This window comes from Pseudopipra pipra, chromosome 12 (assembly GCF_036250125.1).
Source record: "Pseudopipra pipra isolate bDixPip1 chromosome 12, bDixPip1.hap1, whole genome shotgun sequence".
In the NCBI taxonomy this organism is placed as follows: domain Eukaryota; kingdom Metazoa; phylum Chordata; class Aves; order Passeriformes; family Pipridae; genus Pseudopipra; species Pseudopipra pipra.
This window is the reverse complement of record NC_087560.1, coordinates 7,895,112-7,915,212: the sequence shown is the minus strand read 5'-3', so window position 1 is coordinate 7,915,212 and position 20,101 is coordinate 7,895,112. Positions and strand designations below refer to the sequence as shown.

The following is a 20,101-nucleotide window of genomic DNA, read 5'->3' as shown; positions in this document are numbered from 1 at the left end:
AGACAGACCAGGCACAGGCAGGTCAAACCCATCAGAATCTGCTCAACTAAACACATCTTTCAATTGTGATTATTTTTAAAAATACTAGAGCTAGTTTAGCTATGATGAGAGTTTAATGTAACCATTGTCAACATGAAGGGAAAAATGCATGAGTGATCTCATTACATAAATCACAGACACTATACTAAAGCAACAATTTGGAAGAGTGCTTTCCCCCTCATGTATACAGATTTTCATTTTTAGTTAATCTAAGATAAATTAGTAGTACTAAGACTGACCTTTTTCCAGCAGGTATTCTATAAAAACAAGTACTATCATGATTCAGGTGAATGGTGCAATTTGATACGTAAAGAAAACAAACTGTTTGTGTTTTTAACATAAAAAAAGATAAAAGTTGTACAGCAAGAAAAAGAGATTTTTATATCATTAAAATCACGGAAAATCAGAACAATCCAGTATTTCCATTAACCATGTAGCTTTGAATCAGTGCTCACCTTATATTCCTTAGTTTTTCCTCTACCTTTCAACAGATTTATTAAAGAGAAAATACCACAACAATGCCACGAACAGAGAAACAGAGCAGGTCATGGAACATTTCTTTCCCTATGTCCATTCCCTCGAATGACATATTAATTCTCATATTTCCTGTAGTGTTAACTTCTCCTTCAGAGAGTGATTTAAAAAAAAAAACCCAACAACACAATATCACAAAACCCAAACCCCCCACACCCACAAAAATAACTAACCTTTCTGATAGTTTTTGTCTGAACAGTGGTAAGGACTCCATTCCCTGGTTCATATGCTGTCACCTTCACATATGGGTCACTGGGAAGGGGGGGAAAGAAAAAAGATAAGCATGGTGCTGTATGTCCTTTTAGGTCAGCATTATCAGCAGTCAAGTTTTAAAAGGCTTAAATTAATAGAAGCTATGAAACTGTAGCTATGAAGCTACAATTACTTTATGAACACCATATGCATTTGTAATTACAATTATTTCCTGAACAGTTTTAGAGATAAAACTAATCTAAACACTGTTACTGCTTATAACTATACCAGCTATGCCATTTCATATTCTATATATCAGTACAATTTGATTCTCTGTCCTCTTTCACAGTTATTTCAGGAGAACAGATTTAATAAATTTTTTCACATTTCAACAAGACATGCATGAAAAAAATCAGTTGTGATTGAAAAAGCTTGAAGTATTAAATATCTTGTTTTTAACACTTTAGAACACCTGGAATTTGAGGTACTTCCTTGAACATGTAATATTTTTATTAAATGTTCTATCAGTTTCACAGAGCTTTTCTATTACTGAAGATGTCCTAATATGATTGCTTAAATGTCGTACTGCCTTTTCCCTTCCTGTGGTACAAAAAAAACAATAGATTATATGAATATCTACTTTTCATAAACAGAGTTAAGGCATAATTGCTCAAACAGACTAGTAACAAAAGGTGACCAAACTGTCTGCCATACAGCAAAAGAGCTGTATGGTTTTCACAGATTGAAGTTATGATGAGAAGACCTGACCTATTTTTGTTTGAAGTAAAAAAAAAAAAGAAAAAAAAAAAAAAAAAAAAAAAAGAAAAGAAAAATTGCACATGAACAAAAAGAATTGGAGAGAGACTGTCTGGCTTTGAGGAAAATATGAATATCAGAAGAGAATTTTTTCTAATGCTAAACTGATGTCACACGTAGTAATTTTGTAAGTGCTAAAATAACAACATTCCTGCACATTGGCCAAAGCAGGGACAGAACTAGTACTAAACCCATCAGTACTTCTCCAGACCCTCTGTACAGGGGCCAGAAGCAAAAGTGGCTTTAGTACAAACTGCATTTTCCCACTTGCCAACTCTAAAAGATCAAGCATTTCAGCTCCCAGTTCAGAAGCCTGATCTTTCCTTTGCTAAAAATGTTAACCCACTTTGATTGTTTCTTTTCTTATATGGATTAACTTTTTAATCAGTGCATATCCAGAACCTGCAGCCAGTCCTGAGTCTACCACATCTCTAGAATTGGTGGATGCTGTTCCTCTGCACACAAATTGAATTGAAATAGTCCTGTTGTTGCCAGTGTTTAGTGTTGTGCTCATTCCAAGTCTTTAAACACAGCTGAGAAAATTTTGACTATAAACTCTTGTTATTTTAGCTGTAGTCCACATGAAGTAAAACACATACATGGATCCATCCTCCATGGCAAAACTGTTTTACCATGCAGAGAATGAAACATTCCCACACTTTGTTTTGCCAATGCATAAGATCTGTCCAAACGACTCTTGGACAAGAAAATTGGTATCTTCATGTTTATATAATCTCCAATAATTTTATAAAGTTACGAGTTAAAACAGTTCTGATTTTTTTTTTTTTAAGAGGCACAGCAGATTTACTAAGAACTAAAGAGCAGTAGAAAGAAAATAAAGAAGCAGCTGTCCCTTAATACATTAACAAGATATTCTTACCTGGCTCCTAAGAGATCCTTCTTGGCCAGGCCAATGCCAGCTATAACCTTCACTCTGACGATTCGTGTGTTCTCCTTAAACACAAAGTAACATATTCAAGTTGCATTCAGATTTATTTTTCAGATCTATTTTTAATTTATAAAGCTAAAAGCAACTACTGGTATAATTTTGAATTTGCACTGAAAACTATAGACTAAGTAATGCAGTTACTTTGTCTGATAGAAACAGCTTCATCAGTAGCAAATTTAGTCTGATCACCATCATATCCACACCTGATAGTAGACACAGAATTCAAAAAAATGTCAATACAGTAGGGCTTTGGGTTTTTTAAATAATTTAGCTTCTTGGCACTCTATAGGAGTGGGCTTCTGTTTTGAGTTAAAATCCCACAGGACAGCTGACCTAGCAAACAGCTGTTCCTGCCAGCCTTCTTTCCCAAACGCCCAATTGTTCCAGCAGTGGCAGCCATTCCTTTCCCCAGGGAGTCCTGCACTGGATGCAGCATTCACACACTGCAGGGCACACCCAGGGCATTGGTAAGGACAAGCTGCTGTTGCCAAAGCCAGAGAGCCCAGCAACTTCCACTGCTCCAGGTGCCAACAGGAACGCGATCGCTTGGGAACAATTTCCATGAGCAGCTCCCATGTTTCTCAGCTGGCAATTCCTACCTGTCCTTTCCACAGAGCAAGCAAAGACCTTTGTGAGAGCACACTGTGAACAGTGTAACAGCTTTTGGTGCATGACCTATGGGACTGCAAGGAACAGGCTGCCATTTACACCCCACCAGCCAGTCACGCCAGTGGCACTGAACACTCACACAAATGCACAGGGACCACGCAAGTTTGCAACTAATGGTACCTTGGCATCCATCAGAGAGTGGGAAATAGATTCTGACAATATTTATTTCCTGGGCAGAATGAAAAGGGTATTGAATTTATCAGAATAGATTAATAAAGAAATAAAGATCTCTGGCAGAAGAAAAGGCATGAATAAAGAATTCTTGCATCTATTTTTCTTTAACACCACAGAGAGGTCACACTCAAAATATCAGGATTTCTAATATGACCTGTCAGTAGGGTATGAGATTTTTAAGGCACCAAAGAGTATTTCAATTACACATCATAGAAATTAGCCTCACAGGAGTGAGATAAGTGATTGCACTCCTCCTGTTAATTAATACAGCTGTACAGTCCTCCATGGCTCATCTGATAAGATACTGAATTCGGGGGGAGGGGGAGGGAATCCCAACAGCTGTGACCATGTCAAAGGAAGAAGACAAATGAGCACTGTTTCTCTGAAAAGCAAAAAGCTTCCCAGATGAAGGGCTGTTTGTAGGCCATGGAGAGCCAGAGGCACTTGTGAGGAAAGCTGATCCAGTCTGGGTGGTTAAGGAGTTAAACAGATACCAAGAGCAATGGCTGAAGCAGCAGATGTTGCCCCTGGGGCCTTCCTGAATTCCACACACTACTGAAAGCCCTTTCTGAAGGAGACTCCTAGGAAGCACTAAGGATGCTTTATCTCTGGTCTCCTATTCAACCACAAGGCTGGATTCCCCAACCAATCCCAAGTGGAGTGGTTCTTAAACTAATGGAGGGAACTGCATGGTAATCCTGAGGCAAAAACTACTGGGTAACAACATAAAATTGAAAACACACCACTAAATTAAAATAAAATAATAAAAAAGTAAGCAAGTTTCTCCCACCCCCTTTAGTTGGAGGTGATTGCCTGGTAACTGAGATGAACATCTACAATGTCCACTTACTGACAAAACAGTCAATTGTCCAAGACAATTCCAGCCAAATCACAAGTCTATCTTCTCTCTTCACCTCGAAGAACGTTGTCTCCTACTAGAAAATCTAACATTTCAGAAAAGAAAGACCTAAAAACCAACCTCACCCAGCACTGACCACTAATACATGGCCTAAGCTTTCAAAATTCCACACTCCTGAGATTTTAAAGTTGGCTTAATCACATGGTTTATTTATTTGTATCACGTTAGAGATATGAAAGCTATTTTATAAAAAGACAAATTGCTCTGTACATTGCCTCAGGAAACCAGAAGCCAAAAACCCAGTGCTGGCATGCTGAAGGTTGATTTAAACATGCCTTACTGAAAGCAAGGCTGTTATTTATTTGGGGTCAGTGCCAAACTAGGACAGCTACAGGATTTTAGTTAGCCCAGCAGAACAACTAAGCAAGCCAACATCCACATATGAGCTGCCTTGTAGAAATACCCTTCTAGATTAACAAAAACAGTTTAAAAAAATTCCTGAATTGTTCACAACAATGGTTCCTACAGCTCTCCTGTTTTCACTTTCACTTTTTTGACTAACTGCTCTCACTGGCAAAAGCCACCTCACACCTTTTTGTATTTTTCAAACTGATAGGTGATACTGAGGGATCCACTTCTTCCTTTTCTAAGCTATGGAGACCAGAAACTTCAGAAAAAAACCCCACGCTAACGTGAAAGGGCAACACATAATCCCAAGAGATGAGGTTCCCCATTCTCTGGTCACAGCAGTGTCCAAGGCACATCAGGATAAATTCAGACAGTTCGATCCAAACGCAGAAGTGCCTGACAGTGGAAGGACCCAGAGTGCTGTGACCTCGCACATCCTGAAGAGGCAGAGTCCTGCCGACAGGATACCGGGCTGTGCTGTGACCAGCTGACCTCTCCTCCCCACTCACTGATGACAGGCAGGATTGCTGAGCAACTGCTGCCACAGCTCAACAAAGCTGCCCCAAACACACTGATCTCAGAAAAGAAATGAACAGCCAAAGAGCTCCAGGACTGTTTGAAGCTCGTTACATGCAGACACAAAGCAGGTGATGCAAACTCCACATGGAGATAAAGCATCAGGTACTTGATTGTGGCACCCATAGGGAATAGATTCAAAATGAAAAATTTATTGTTTCAAAGGCAATTTTGAACCTTTTCCTCTTCATTCACCCTGCTCAGAAGACCCTTATTTGCCTCCTTCGTAGCCACACATACAATAAATTCTGGATCAGTAACTCCTGTAGATCCACAGGCAGCTGCAACACGAGTGGTTCTGTGGTCAAAAAAGTACACAGGCTGCAGCCTGTACCTCTTCTACTCTTCCATATTGACTGTAGACATCCTCCAGCTCCCCTTGCTACTCCTTTACACCACTGCTGTGCTCCCAGTGGTTCTGGTGACATAGGAGGGGACAGGCACCTAGCCAGTAACCAAGAACACACTATCTATGTCCAGCAGCACTGCAGCTTTTCTAAGAAACTGCTCTCTCAGCCCAGTTTATCTCCCCAAGAGTCTCTTCCTGGATATAAATGTCTACCCACGCTTTTGCAGTCCTGACATTAAGTTGAAGGGGTCAGTTTGAATTAATTCCATCTGTACAGGCAAGGAGATGGAGCATTTCCTGCTGCTCTGCACACATGGGGAGTCTCCCAGGTTTAGTGCCCCAGTGCCCAGCTGGCCTGTGACACAGACGGGCACACACAGCCCATCAAAGGCAGCAGTTCTGGGCACAGAATTGTTCTGGGATTGTTTTTATAGATGGAACAAAGACATTCAGCTTCTTTTGACAACTTCTGACTGCCAGCCACTCCGGAGGCTGGAAGCAAAAACAAACAAACAAAAGAACACAATAATGCTACAACTGAGCTGTTAAGCTGCTCCCTCCGAGAATACAAGTAACCCAATATAAACCAGGTAAAAACTGTGTGCAAAAAAGAAATATTTCTTAAAACTGCTGAATCTGCCAGGGAGCAGCTGCACACAATGTTTATATCAGTTAGTCTGCTCCCAATAAATTCGAGCTTCAATTGTTTGTAGGGGTTATGTAATGTTTTAAAGCTAAGGGGTGGGGGAATAAGGCTGTGACGTGTTACAGAGACTGAACTATCCAAACCTTCTTGGTCTAATTAAGTCAGACAAAACATCCTTTACAGAGCTGAGTCAGCAAGATAGTTATCTTATTATCAACTTCCAGGTTTTATCGTTATTCTATTGTTAATCATATTAGTATATTCTAACAGTACACATTCAAGATGAACTGGTCAAAATAGCTGGGACTGCTAAAACATGCCATTTTCATAATCTCTATTCATTTATTTACAAACAGATACCATGTCACAAGATGATGAAATAGGTTTCTGAGCCAGTATGTAGACAATCAATAACTTAAAGCTGTAAAGGCAATGCCTACCAGCTTGTGATTCTGTGAACTGATCATAAAACAGAAATCCTTTTTATGTATGCCTATTAAAATAGTTTAAAACGTGTTCTCAGAACAGCAAAGCAAGCGTCAAACTAACAAAGTGGCACTTCCAGAAGTGGATAGTGTTTCATTTCCACAAAATGAATCTACCTATATTCAATGAATATATATTAAGCTTAGAAGTTCTTGACCTGTTCATTTTGGGCAAGAAAACAGCACTTGGAAAGAAATTTCAAGCTTATAAGGAGTTTAAAACTTGCTCACAACTTAGATCTTGCCTGGGCTACAGCCATTTGCAGTCAATAATTACTACTGGAAGGACAACTATTAACACTGTCCATTCTCACCCCCTTCCTTCCAAACTCACATGGCAGGAAAATAACACTAATGACAACTGGGAGAAAAACTCCTGCTTTAGTGATGGACGTCCAAGACAGAGCAGAAGACAGAAGAAAAGGCATAAGCAGGAAAAAAGGGTGAGAAAGAAGGCACAAATTAAGAAATGGTGACATGTTGATGACCATAGCACAAGACACTGGACAAGCAAGTGTGATCCTCCTCTGCACCCCCAAAGGCAGGCTCTGGTCTGTGAGGGTGCACAGGCAGGTACAGACACCTGTATGTGCAACCTGGAACTGATGCAAATGACAAGATATTTCCTACACAAACTAAATGTGATAAGATTCACAACAAGATTACAACAAAGAGCTGTGACTTGTCACCTTACATGTTTAAGCTGATGCCTACACCTGAGTCAGGGGAGGGTGAGAAAAGCCTGACATTTTTCATGTTGTGCATCACAATGCTGCAATTTTACATCAGCAGGAGGCATTTACCTTTGCCAGCAGTTCCTATCTGCAACATCCAATAATTCAAGTAGGAACATACTGCACTTCCAGCTCTTCTCCTTCACTTTAAGCAGTAAGACAGAACACATAACATACTATGATCTAACTTGGTGGCTAGAAAGGCTCTCTCTGATGTTCCTGTAGACAATTCAAGTCCAAACACCTTCACAGGAGTTTCCAGCAAGTTGCAATCCATTTCTGAGGTTGAACTATGATTCTTGACACACCTCAGTCAGCAGCAGGCAACTGATTAGGGTCAGATGAACAACTACCATACAGAAAAAGCAGCTTAACATGTATAAGACACATACAAAAGTCAGATAAATTAAAGTAATTGCTAGTAATAACAGAGAAAGCTTTTATTTAGTGGAAGGGTTATTCAGAGTACAGATTTGATTAGTATTGAAAAATTAATTTTATTGGCTTTCTTATTTTAATATTTGGTTCTAGTTTTGGCTTCAGTTTTTCGATTTCATTTTTTGAAACTACTCACACAGGCTGTAAGGAAACACTAAGACCAGGATGGTTAATCTAATGTAAAACATAAAATGGCAGTATCTCCTGGACTACTACAGAGCTTTTTTTTGAGGAAGCCAATATAAAAATGACTGAGTACTCTAACAGAGAACACTCGGTTGTAAACAACTCCTCTAGGCAATAACATCCTGTTATTCTTTTGTTCCAGTTAGACAGGTCAAGAATCAAGTACCACTAAAGTCAAGAAAAAAGCATCAAAGCTTATTACAACGATAAAACAGTACAGCAGCATCACCTTTTAAGATTCAGACAGCATCAGGAACCATATATTAAGGCTTTCTTAAGCTTCATATCATGTCTGCATATAGTTCTCATTTGAAAGAAAGCATTTCCCACAGAATGGGAAGCCTTAGCTGGAGAAAAGTAATTCCTGCAATAATCAGACCTTGCAAGTGAGGCAGACATATATGTTAGGGTACATCTAAATGATAATAAATCTTTTTCAGCATCATCAATTCAGTTTACCAGGAGATGGAAAACAGGAAGGAGACTTTGCTGTCTTGACCACTGCTTCACAACCCAGCGAGCACTCTCTTCCCTCTACAGTTTTGTGTCCATAAATAAGAAAGTCTCATCCTTCAAGAAATGCTGGCTGTTACTATAGGTTGTATTTAACACCTGCATTTGATTGCAAATTAAGGAAAAGATTCAAGAAGACAAAAGTTCACTAATGCAGTTACCCATTTGTCAACAGAATTAAAAAAAACACAAACAACAAAAAGCAACACAACAAATAAACCCCAACCAACCACCAAGCAATCTTTCAACATGTGCAACCCAATATCCATAACACTCCCATTTAGTGTGTTAGCTCAGTGTGAAAGAAAGGCTTTAAAAAAACAACACAAAGCAGACCCAGGTACATAAAACAGCTTCTGGAAACCATCAGATCTACACAAACTATATTGCTGTTCAAAAAAACCCAACCACACACCAACCAAACCCAAAACAAACCCAGAAAACCTCTCAAGACTTCAAGCCAGCAAGCATCAATATTTCTACAAGTGTCTTCACTAATCAAGACACAGTGGATTCCAGAACATGCCTTGCAATGGTGAAGTCCTTCACAGCCTAGAAAAAATAGAGAGCATTTCTGAAGCACAGAGTTGGGCATGTCTGTGGTTCTCAGTTTGAGTGCCTGTACAAGAACAGTCACAGGGAACAGACACCTCGTGCAGAGGCGCTGGGGACACCGTGGGCTTTGAACAGAACAGAAGCACTGGGCTGCCTCAAGGTCAGGCACAAACAAGCCAAACCAAACAAAACTACTGTTTTTGTCAGAAGCAAACCAGAGGAAGACTAGCCCATGCCAGTCTCTGAAGTAATGTTTGAAAGATTTCTGATCGTCAGCATCACCTCCAAGACAGCATCATGAGAAGGGCTGGGGGGTAATGTGTGCAGAAGTAGAGAAGACAAACCATATATCCCAGACATTCAATTAACCAGCTAAAAACTAAATAACCATAAACAACCTACTCCTGAAGTAGATCCTAAAGGAATATAAAAATATACCTAAAGCTTTTCAGAATGAAATACCATATGTTTATGAGAAATCTTATGCGACCTGTTGCAAACAAAAACACTTGTTCTACACAGGACAGCTCTCAAGTGACTGAGAAAGCTGAAGGGGAAAATGTATTCAAGTGGGAAGTGTACTTTCGCCTGTGAGAAGTTTCCATTTCTGGTTTGATCCCTGAAACCGATTAAACATAATAGACACAACAGGTCTGAAAAGCTATCTAATTTGGAATGTTATTTAGGCAACATTAAAAGAGCTAAGCAAAATAAGGAGTTCTTAATTCAGGCTGGGAGTGTAAGAACTCTGACATATAGAAATTTTTTAATCAAACCAATTATTAAATACATGTATAAAGCAGTGTCATTTTACTGAATGCCATTCCACAGTGCAAACAGGTATTCTAATAGAAAACAGAAATAAATACTGAACAACTCTTTAGCAATTATATTTTTAACATGGCAAACCACTCAAAAAACATAATTCCTTCTGTAACCAAGGAAATAATTGTGCATTAGCTGAGATATCAACAACTCTTCCTTCAGTCTTTGAAAGATCATTCCACAATTACTGTTGGAAAATGCTGCATTTAGTATTGCAGTCAACAGTCACAGAAACACAGTAAGTTGAAGTGAATACTTCATTAGGAAATGCTTGATCTACAGAAATCCAAGTCTTAACAACCCCAAAGTTTTGTATGAGGAAGCCCTTCAACGAAACCCTGTAGGTACACACACTCCATCTCAGCAGGGACATCTAAAAGCACCAGCAAAGAGCACTGTGAGAGAAGTCTGACCTGGAGGTGGGAAGAACACTTTATGGCACTTCTTTCCACTCTAACAGAAGTTTATAAGAGGATAAAAAGTAACTTGTTTTTCATATGATTAGAAATTTTCATTTTTCTATAGCTAAGACCCTGCTCTGAATACAGAACTATCAGTTTTTTCCCCACTGACCTTACTAGTGCTCATGATTTCAATATTCACCTAAGCCATAAAAAGTCCTATGGGTGACACAAGGATACTTTTACAAAAGAAAAACTGAACAAGAGAAATTAAGGACAACTGCATCTGCTTGATTCAGGCACTGCAACTCAGATACCTACATACAGCACACACAGTAATCCACTGTATACAGAATAACCTCAATTACGGGTTCCTTTTTATCCCAGCTTCTTTTTCTTTGTATCAGAAACATCATATTAGCAATCCTTTATTAAGTCCAAGTGATTAATACACCATTAACCAAGTAATCTGTCATAAATGCCTAAGTCTCATGGTGGTGGGGGAACCCACACTCTAACTGCATTCGACTGTCTCAACAATTACACCAACTTCTCCTCACCTGCCTTATTTTATTAACCATTTATTTATAATGATTATATTTACCACATGATCATACCCAAAAGCTGCAACAAGTAAAACGGTTCTGCAGATAACATGGTTTTTGTTTAACCAGACAATTTTAACTCATACCCCAAGTAAATCCATGTTGGAGAAGAGCCCTGGAGCAGCCCTGGGAAGCAGCAGTGTGCAGACACAAACTATAACGAGCCTGCAAAACAAGGCGGGGGACGGAGAACTCCTTGCTGATACTCTCAGTATGACTTGGGTTTCTGACTGTGCAAACACACAATCACAACCAACACCATCTTCCAGATTTACACTCTCAGAAGACAGAAAAAGACCATCCAGGGAGGGAGAACTCTTGTTTGCCATTCTAGTATCCTAAGGTAAAAGCAGCTGGCAGAGCAATTCTCCTATAACCCTAAGATCATTTGTTTTGCCATTTGTGCATGCAGAATCTCACCTGAAAACTATGAAGAAAACTAAGCAAGCTCTTCACATGTGCATCAGTAAGTACCACTGAATATCAAAGTCTCTGATCATAAACAAACTGCATTTTTTCACATTTGTAACTTGAAAAGGTTTGGCTAAGCTTTTGCATTACAGAAAAAGTTGGATGTGATAGATTTATTACATACTCAAACTTCCTCTCCCTTCCCCTAGCTGTTCCAAACGAACGTATTTATGCTCAAAAGGATAGAGGGAATATCAGAATTGTTCCATTTTAAGCAGATTTCAGAATATTTTACCCATAGCAAGAGAGACTAGGAAGCAGCTAAACTGAACAAAGCTTAATAAAGTTAAAATAGAGAGCCTAAGGCATGGAATGTTTTAGTCCAACTACACAGTCTCAAAAAGTTACTAGCAAATGAAAACAGGATCTTGCAATAGGAAGTGTTATGCAACCCTTGAAGCATTCAGTACTTATTTTCTACGAAATCCTATGTAACTCAAGTATTAGGATGAAGAAAAAATTAATTTAAGAGCTTTTTAGTTAATTCTCCAGAGGTGAAGCACAACTTGAGAAAAAAACCCATGCTAACAGACCAGGAATACCATTTCAGAGCTTTAACAAACTGAATTCCTGTTAAGGCAACAAGTGTGCATTGACACAGAGATAATCACTGCCTGAACACAAAAAAGAGCTGATCAAAGACGGTCTTGGTAAAATACTCTGTTGGCTCAAAGACAGTATTACTGACCTTTCACACAGGTCACCAAACACCTTTCAGACAGATACAGATTTTAGTATTCCTGCACCTGCAATTAAAAAAGTGGGTTTCTTTCTTCTTGATTAAGTTAACTATTCCATAACATCCTGCCCTATGCACAAGCCACAGTTAGGATGCGAAATCCACATCACCTGTCTACAACGTACACCCAGTAACAGGTACCTCAGTCTCAGCCACCTAATAAAGATCCACACGCTCAGGACCTACGACCTCAGGACAGAGGCCGCCGCAGGAGTCACTTCCAGTCACCCACGGGTTTGTTGCCAAAAACTCTGAACCGCACCCAGGATTTCCCACCGCCGCTCACGGCAATGCCGGGATGAGCCCCATCGCTCGGGCACCCAGCTACATTTTGTACCGCTCCAATGCACGCACCGCTCCTGTGACACCACCTGCCGCAAAACCTCGAACAAAGCCTCGATTCTTCGCTACCGGGGAGGGCGCGGGGGGGACAAGAAATCCCGCTTGGCCCCGTCACGCGGAAGTTGGGAGCACACGCGGATCCCTCCGTCCACGGGGGAGGCTCCACAGCTCCCACCGGGAGGAGCCGGGAATGCCGGTGCTAGGCGACACGGCAGCCGCCAGCTCACCGCGCTCCCCCCTCCGGGGCGGAGGGGAACCAGCCGCGGGGCTCCGGCCCCGCCGGGACTCCCCTCACCGCCTCACCCGCTCCCCCGCCCCGCGCCGCGCCGCAGCGGGCCCGCAGGAAACCCCCGCCCCGAGCGGAGACCCGCCTGGCCCGGCCCCGCAGAGAAGCCGTCGCCCGCCCCCGCTCCGCGCAGAAGGGAACGGGGAGCGCTGGGGGCGGCCGGGGCCTCGCTCACCTCGTCGGCCGGCAGCCCCAGCACCTCCGCGGGAGACGCCGCCATGGCCGCGCCGCCCGCCGCCGTGTTTACCCGGGCCCCGCCCCCGGACCCGCCTCGCGCCCGGCCCCGCCCCGCCCCGCTCCGGCTCCCGCCCCCGCCTCGTCTGATTGGCGCAGGGAGCCACGGCACCGCCCACCCGCCCGGCGGCGGCGCCTTCCGATTGGCTCCCGCCCCGCGCCCCGCCTGGAGACACGCGCGGCGCGGGCAGCCCGAGGGGGCGCGCGGGCCCCGCCCCCGGCCCCGCCCTCGGCCCCACCGCCCCTCAGGGCGCCGCGGGAACAGCGCTGAGCTCCGCCCTGCCCTCCGCCAGGTCCTGGGGGAATAACGTAGGCGGTCTGACACTGCTCCCGCTGGTTTACATTGTCGAGGTCTTTTCTCACAGATTTACAGAGTCAATTAGATTGGGAAAGACCCCCGAGATCATCGAGTCCAACCTGCGACCGAACACCACCATGTCAATCAGACCATGGCACCGAGTGCCACGTCCAGTCTTAAAACACCTCCAGGACAGCCCGTTCCAATATCTAATCACCCTTGTCTGTGAAGAAATTCTTCCCAATGTCCTCCCCTGCCGCAGCTTAAGACTTAAGGCTATTTTTGCATCTCTGAGAGCCGGGCCCAAGCCGTGGAGCTCTTGCCTAAACCCCTGGCACCCAGGGAACCTGGAATTGCTAAAATTTGGGGAAAACTGAGAGGAAAAAATCCTTGTCAATGCACAGAAAGGGCCTTGCCTGTCAGGACGAGGCAGTGCTGCCTTCCAGGGTGCTGGGAGGAGGAAGGAAGTCCCGGCTGTGTGAGGACCTGACCTAACACCCAAGCAGGGAGAATGCCAGAGGACAGAAGAAACTGTAAAAGCCTTGTCTGAAATCAAAGCAACAAAGATGTCAAGACTTTTCTGAAGAGAAAAATCTCTTCGCTCCCCCACACCCCGTTCAAGCTCACAAGCAGTATAGCAGCACCTTAGAAAAGGAGCAGGATAACATTTTGAGGAGCAGGACAATGTTTCTGCTGAGCACTTGATGTCATTCCCAAATCACCATTCAGTGATACTTCCCTGGTGTCACCCACACTCCCTGGGAAGGACTTGCTTCCATGACGGTTTTGTAAATGTCTTGAATTCACGCTGCCTCCAACAGTTGCCTGTGAATCAATCCCTCAGGAGTCCCTCCTGCCCACCAGCCCTTCCAGCAGGCAGAGGATAACAGCCAAGAGCTGTGCTAAAACAGCTATAAATTAAGTAGGGTGGCTTAATCTTAGCTCTGTAACCATAAGCCTTTCTACAAGCCTGAGCCAAACTCCCCTAGGCACTGCACAGTCTGCAAGTGCAGAGAACATACCTTCATCTTAGGATGAACACGTGGAAAATCACGTCACTAACAATGAACAAATGTACTGGGAGGGAACCAGAGTCTTTTGTCATCTTTCAACTTATCCAACCTGGCTCCTCACGACCTGGGTGACCTACCTCTGTCATCATCTGATGAGAAACACTTCCCTTTCTAAAGCAAACAAAGACCCCTCAGCCCTTTGGACTGTGACCCGGGCAGATCACTAAACACCCAGGTAGCACCTCCTCAGCAGGGCTCAGACAAGCCCGTGCCCGTTACCACACACACTCCCGCTCTCCTCCCACAGGTGAACTGGGTGCTCCAAGGAAAGGCAATCTCAACAGCAACATCAGCTTGTGCATGTCTAAAAACCATTGTAGGGTATTACCTATGAAAAGTCAGATGAGTGTCTGACAAATAGACAAAGTGGCACTGGGCAAGTGTCTTCATATGAACAGGTAGATTTACATGGGAAAACAATGTCTGTTATAAGATCAACTGAGAAAGTTTGGAAAAAAAACCCAGATCAACTTTGGGGTTATTTCAAAGGAAACAACCCTATTCTGTTTCTGGATTGACCCTCTGAAAACCCAACATTTTGACTCCTTTCACTCAGCCTTGCCTATAGCACTCTTCCAGCACAAGTTTAGACACTTGTCCAAATTTCAGTTCCTGAGTGACAGCCAAGCAAGGAAAATCTGCCAAAGTTACAGCAGCCATGATTTCTAGGTCCAGTTGTTTCTGGGATTGAGCATAACAATGATCAGTAAATTGTTCTCAGAGCTTGCTAGAAAAAACGTGTGCGTTTGTGGCTGTCAAGCACGAATACCTGGTTTTGCAGTGCTGTCTCTCATACTCTGCTACAGTGTACAAACCATGTCAGCCAGAAAGCATCAAAGCCCCAAAAGCTCATGTGTCTTATCTTTGCTGTAGAGTCTTTAAGAAGAACTATCCTAAAGTCCTGTTTAACAAAGGTTTTGTGTGAATATTTTATTAGCACATTACTTATTATGCTTTTTTGTGAGACATCAAAACTCATTAAATTCCAACTAATGTGCCATTTCAAAAACTTTGAAATTTAACATAATGCCCTTTTGAAATATACAACAGGACATTGACATAATCAATTTGTTATATTATGATTTTTAAGTAGCAGAGTGTAACACAGCACTGACTCATTTTTTGTGTGGAAAGACCACTGACTGTCCAGAACAGCAGTTACAACACAGTCAATGCCAAATCCATAAATACATGACCTGCTATGAACAGGTCTGAAAGACAGAAATTCTGTTTCTGGGTTTGTTACCCAGAGGCACCCATACAGTAAGGTAAGGTCTATGTGCATTTTCAGTGGGATCAATAGTTATCTTCAATATTCCAGCAAGATATCTAGCAATTCACTCAAAATAGAATAATTTTAAATTAAAGTATTCTTTTACTTAAAAACAGAGGAACATAAATCACCACCTGTTTGCTAACAAACATTCCATTCTTATGCTAGATATATATCTCCACCATTTAATATTTTATGGTCTTATGCCATTACAAACTACTAGTGGAAAACAGCTCCTCTGAAAGCAAACAATTGATTTCTAGTTGCAGAGAATAACTTGCATTTGAATCATCTGAGTGCAATGGAACACTTTGTATATCCAGACCATTAAAAACATATTAATATTTTATCTCATTATTCCATCCCAATAGTGAGTTCTCATCTGGTAACAAAGACATTTGACTTCTCTTGCCATCTAAATTAACCTTCAGCCTCATGTAAGATCAAAAATTTACAAACTTTAAAAATATTTTCCATCTCTTAGCTTTTGGCATTCATCCTGTTGGACCCAATTTATGGTTTGAATTTTATATACATTTCCAATATTTGGTTTGTGTCTTCATCACAGATGCTTTTTAGGCCAAAGAGAATCCATACACCATAATACTTTGAAAAAAACCCAAAGCCATGTTTGTTCTTAAAGGAGGAATTATGGAGATTTGTTTCAGAATTCCAAAGAGTTATCATAATAATTTTTAGTTTAGGAATATATATTAACTATAGTCATGGTTAAGTGACAAAAGCTAGGACATCAAGTGACATCAAAGGGTGTTTTATGTTACTAAGTATAGGATGTGCTTTTGCTACAGAGGATTTTAAATTGAATTGGATACATTATCTTCACTGGTCTTCCTTTAAACAGAGGAATCACAAGTCATTTTAACTGCAGTTAAACAAAAAAATGGATGCAAATGGAGGAAACAGATTTTTGTCCTATTGTCTTTTGTTCTACTGAGTCATACAATAGAAAATGTTGTGAAGCCTTCACAATGTCACAGTGACAGGTAAATGGAAAACTGCATACAATGGTGAATTAATGGAAAAAATTTGTATTTCTAGTGAGTCACTGCTATGACTAAGAGAAGTAAACACCTATTGGTACCCCAGTAATCTCAATTTCTCTACTATCATGACAGTGACTCACTAATGAGACTAATAATTAGGAGCCCAAGACTTAACACTCTTCTTGGTTCTACTGTTATGTCCAAATACGTGCTAGATCCTGTTCTTAGTACTAGATTTCAAACACCACAGTAACAAGATGCAAAACTGAGACAAAGATGAAGGCCTAACTTTTGGAAGCAAGAACTTCAGTCTGGTAAAAGCCACAGAGCCTGGCAGCTGTCTCTGCATCACATTGCAACTGGGCTGGGTTAGCTCACACTCAGGTTTTCAACAGCCCCTTCCTGCTCCTTTTCATTCTCAGTTCTCCAAGGTCACAGCTTCTGTTTTCTTCAACTTTTCTTCTTTCCCTTAAAAGCAACATCTCTTCTGTTTGGATATGTGTGCTTTGTGCGTTGCCTGCAGCCAAGCTGCTGCCTCCAGCTGTCTCAAAGCCTGCAGCTCTACCTGTCCCTTCAGGGTGACAGCAAGGTGTGACCATCACCCAGGGACAGACCAGATGTGCATCAGAAATTCTCCACTCAAGTAGCTTATTTTCAGGGCAAACTGCAGCCAAAATTTAACACTGCTCTCCAAGCGAGGGTCTGTGTTCCCAAGGCATTAACACCTGCCCCGGGCCAGCTCCCTAGTCCCTGTCTCCCAGGAAAGCTGCTGAGATTTTCAGCTCTCCCAAAGGAAAGCTGTGAGAAGGGGAAGATATAAAAAATGTTTTTTCCTAATTTTTGTGACTGGTATAACAGTTTACAAGCAATTTCTTTTGGAAATTTCTGTGTCTTGATGAGCAAACTTGCATAGTAAGAAGAGCAACTGAAGTGGAGGTGAAAGTCACACTCATGTTGTGCATCTGCATTTGAATGAAGTGGTAAACACTTGTCTGAATCACCACCGCTCAGATGTCATCTTTCTCTCCCTATTTTCAGCTTGAGGGGGAGGAGAGCTGCCAGAACAGAAACCCGGAGGTGCTGAGCTCCAGTCAACTGCTGTCATGCTGTTCCCAGACTAATTATCCACCAGTGATCCCATGGTTAACACGGTAATTGTGGATATTTTTGCTAACAGCTCAACCCATCACAATGTTACAGAAGTAAGATCTTTCCGGGGATGACACAACTGGGTTTTTCTTCTTTAAATACCTTGAAATTATCATTCTCCATATGTGTATGAAGTAGTATGTGCTATTTGCTTTTTGCCAGTGCCTAAAACATCAATAAGACCAGTGGAAGCTACTGTTCTGACTTGGAGCATCCCTCATGCACTCCCATCTTTCCACATCTCATTTTCACACAAGATGCTCCTTCTTACAGTGTGTCTCTCTCATTTCATTAGGAAACTGGGAATAGTAAACAGTAGTCATTATTGGTTGGTTTGAACTACTTCTGAGGGTTTTTTAATATTCAAATACTTTTGAGCACACAGATTTCCAATGTGTCATCTTTGGTCCATTGATTGGCTTCCAGTTATCTTGAAAGTGTTGTCACTGGAAATTAATTACTGATAAGGCCAAACTACACTTAATAGCACACCATCCAAGAAGTGTCCACACATCTTCAGGTCTGGCTAGCATAGAAAGTAATCTCATAAGAAAGGACTCCTAATAAACAGGATGACTGTCAAGGATGTACAGCTGTAAAAGGATACTTATCAATGATGAGTAAATTGTTCTTACAGCTTGCTAGAAGAAGTGCGTGGGTTTGTGGATGAAAATTTTCTTCTAACAGGCATCACCTAAATAGGTAGTGTGGATAGGCAAACTTCCAATGATACATAACTTACCCTAATCCATAGAAAAGCAGGTTATTTAAAAGGAAGCTGACAGCAGAGAAAAGATGAGCCACAGGGACAAAAATGAACCCTTTTAATGATTTCAGAGCTGAGGTATTACCAGATATAGAAATGGGTAGGCAGGCCCAGGAAGAACAGACTCAGGAGGAGGCATGACAATAGATATGCAAATGTTCCAACACATCTGAGTATTTCCATCACTAGTAGGATATCTACGAATCCAAAGCACACAGCAGGAATGTTGTGAGCTATCAGGAACTATAATCACTTGGTTATGTATTCTGCATTGTATCAAGGGGGTCTTTTATTTGGGGTATTTAAACACTGTAATCTGCATGAAACTGCTGTCTTTTTACCTTTCTAAACAAATTTTTCCATGTCCTCAGTTCACCTCTGACTTACTTGATCTGGTCTTGCTTAGTTTATATTTCACCCTTTTCTCCTTTTTTACCAAGCTGAGTAGGAAGAGCAAAAGAGACTGAAAGATTTGCAATTTCATCAGCTAATGTTAACAATGCACTAGGAGGTGCTGGTTTGTTATAACAGCAGTAACAAAGGTGCTCAGATTCTGTGAAGTAATGCACAAAATGCCCTTTGCTAGAGTGAGCACTACAAAGAAAGAGAGGACAGTCTGACATCCCTTCAGATCCCCCAACTGTGCAGCACTGAAAGGGCCTCAGAGCTACAGGCAGATGTTGCCTGTGGAAGGCATTTCAGTCCTTTGAGCTATTACAGGATTTTCTTACAAGAAAACAACTCTGCTCATCACTTCAAAGCTCAAGCAGAAGGGATGTTCACATGAGAACTTCTTGCTGCACTTTCAGATAAAGGCACGGACTCAAGTGGCATCACCGCTGGCAGCGAGTGGGAGCTGCCTGCAGGCTCCTCTGTTTTGGTGACCTGGCCAAGGTTTCCCTGCAGCAAGGGGATAAACACAACACAGGGACAGCACAGGCCTGGGCACATGCAAGGTAATTTTTAACTGTTATGTGGATCCCCAACTCAGAAAAACCTTAAGCATACAATCAGGTCACTTCTCATTCCTTAAGTTTGGAATCACTTTCCAGAGTTTCTCCACAATTTGTAAGCCTCACTATACATTTTTTTTTCTATTTTGTCTCCTTACCCAAGCTTAACTTGTATCATTTTTAAGAAAGGAATGAGGGCAGCAAGATCCAAGCACTGGTTAACTCTGACCTAACACATCAGAGGATGCCTAGATAATTACAAGTTTGCTGTCAAATGAATCTGATAGCCATCAAATATTATGCTTAAACTTTACCTGAATGAGAGCAGCCATGCTACACAGTCAGATCCAGTGAGGTTTACTCAACCCTCCAGCCTTGCTGCACATGCTGCCAAAGTGAGGTTGTAAGGGAGCTCCAGAGGTGTCCTAACCCAGCTCCCTGTACTCCCTCTAGTGCTCCAGCCTCAGACAGAGCTTCTGCTTCTTGGGTCTAGCAGAAAACCTTCACAGAGGCAGTTTACTCTGCAACCACCTAATAATGCAGGGCTTCTTTCTCTGGAG

General features: G+C 41.8%; 1 protein-coding gene across 1 annotated transcript in view; it reads right to left on the bottom strand.

Moving 5' to 3' along the window:
* Window positions 1-13,061, bottom strand: part of NEDD4 (NEDD4 E3 ubiquitin protein ligase) — a 52,630-nt gene extending 39,569 nt beyond the window's left edge. The window contains exons 1-3 of the mRNA XM_064668721.1: window positions 12,967-13,061; window positions 2,462-2,535; window positions 747-825 (exon numbers count right to left, since the gene is read on the bottom strand). Of these exons, the coding sequence (XP_064524791.1) occupies window positions 747-825; window positions 2,462-2,535; window positions 12,967-13,011 (198 nt within the window). The 5' untranslated portion in view covers window positions 13,012-13,061. The remainder of the gene's footprint in view (window positions 1-746; window positions 826-2,461; window positions 2,536-12,966) is intronic.
* Between the last annotated feature and the right edge of the window lie 7,040 nt (window positions 13,062-20,101).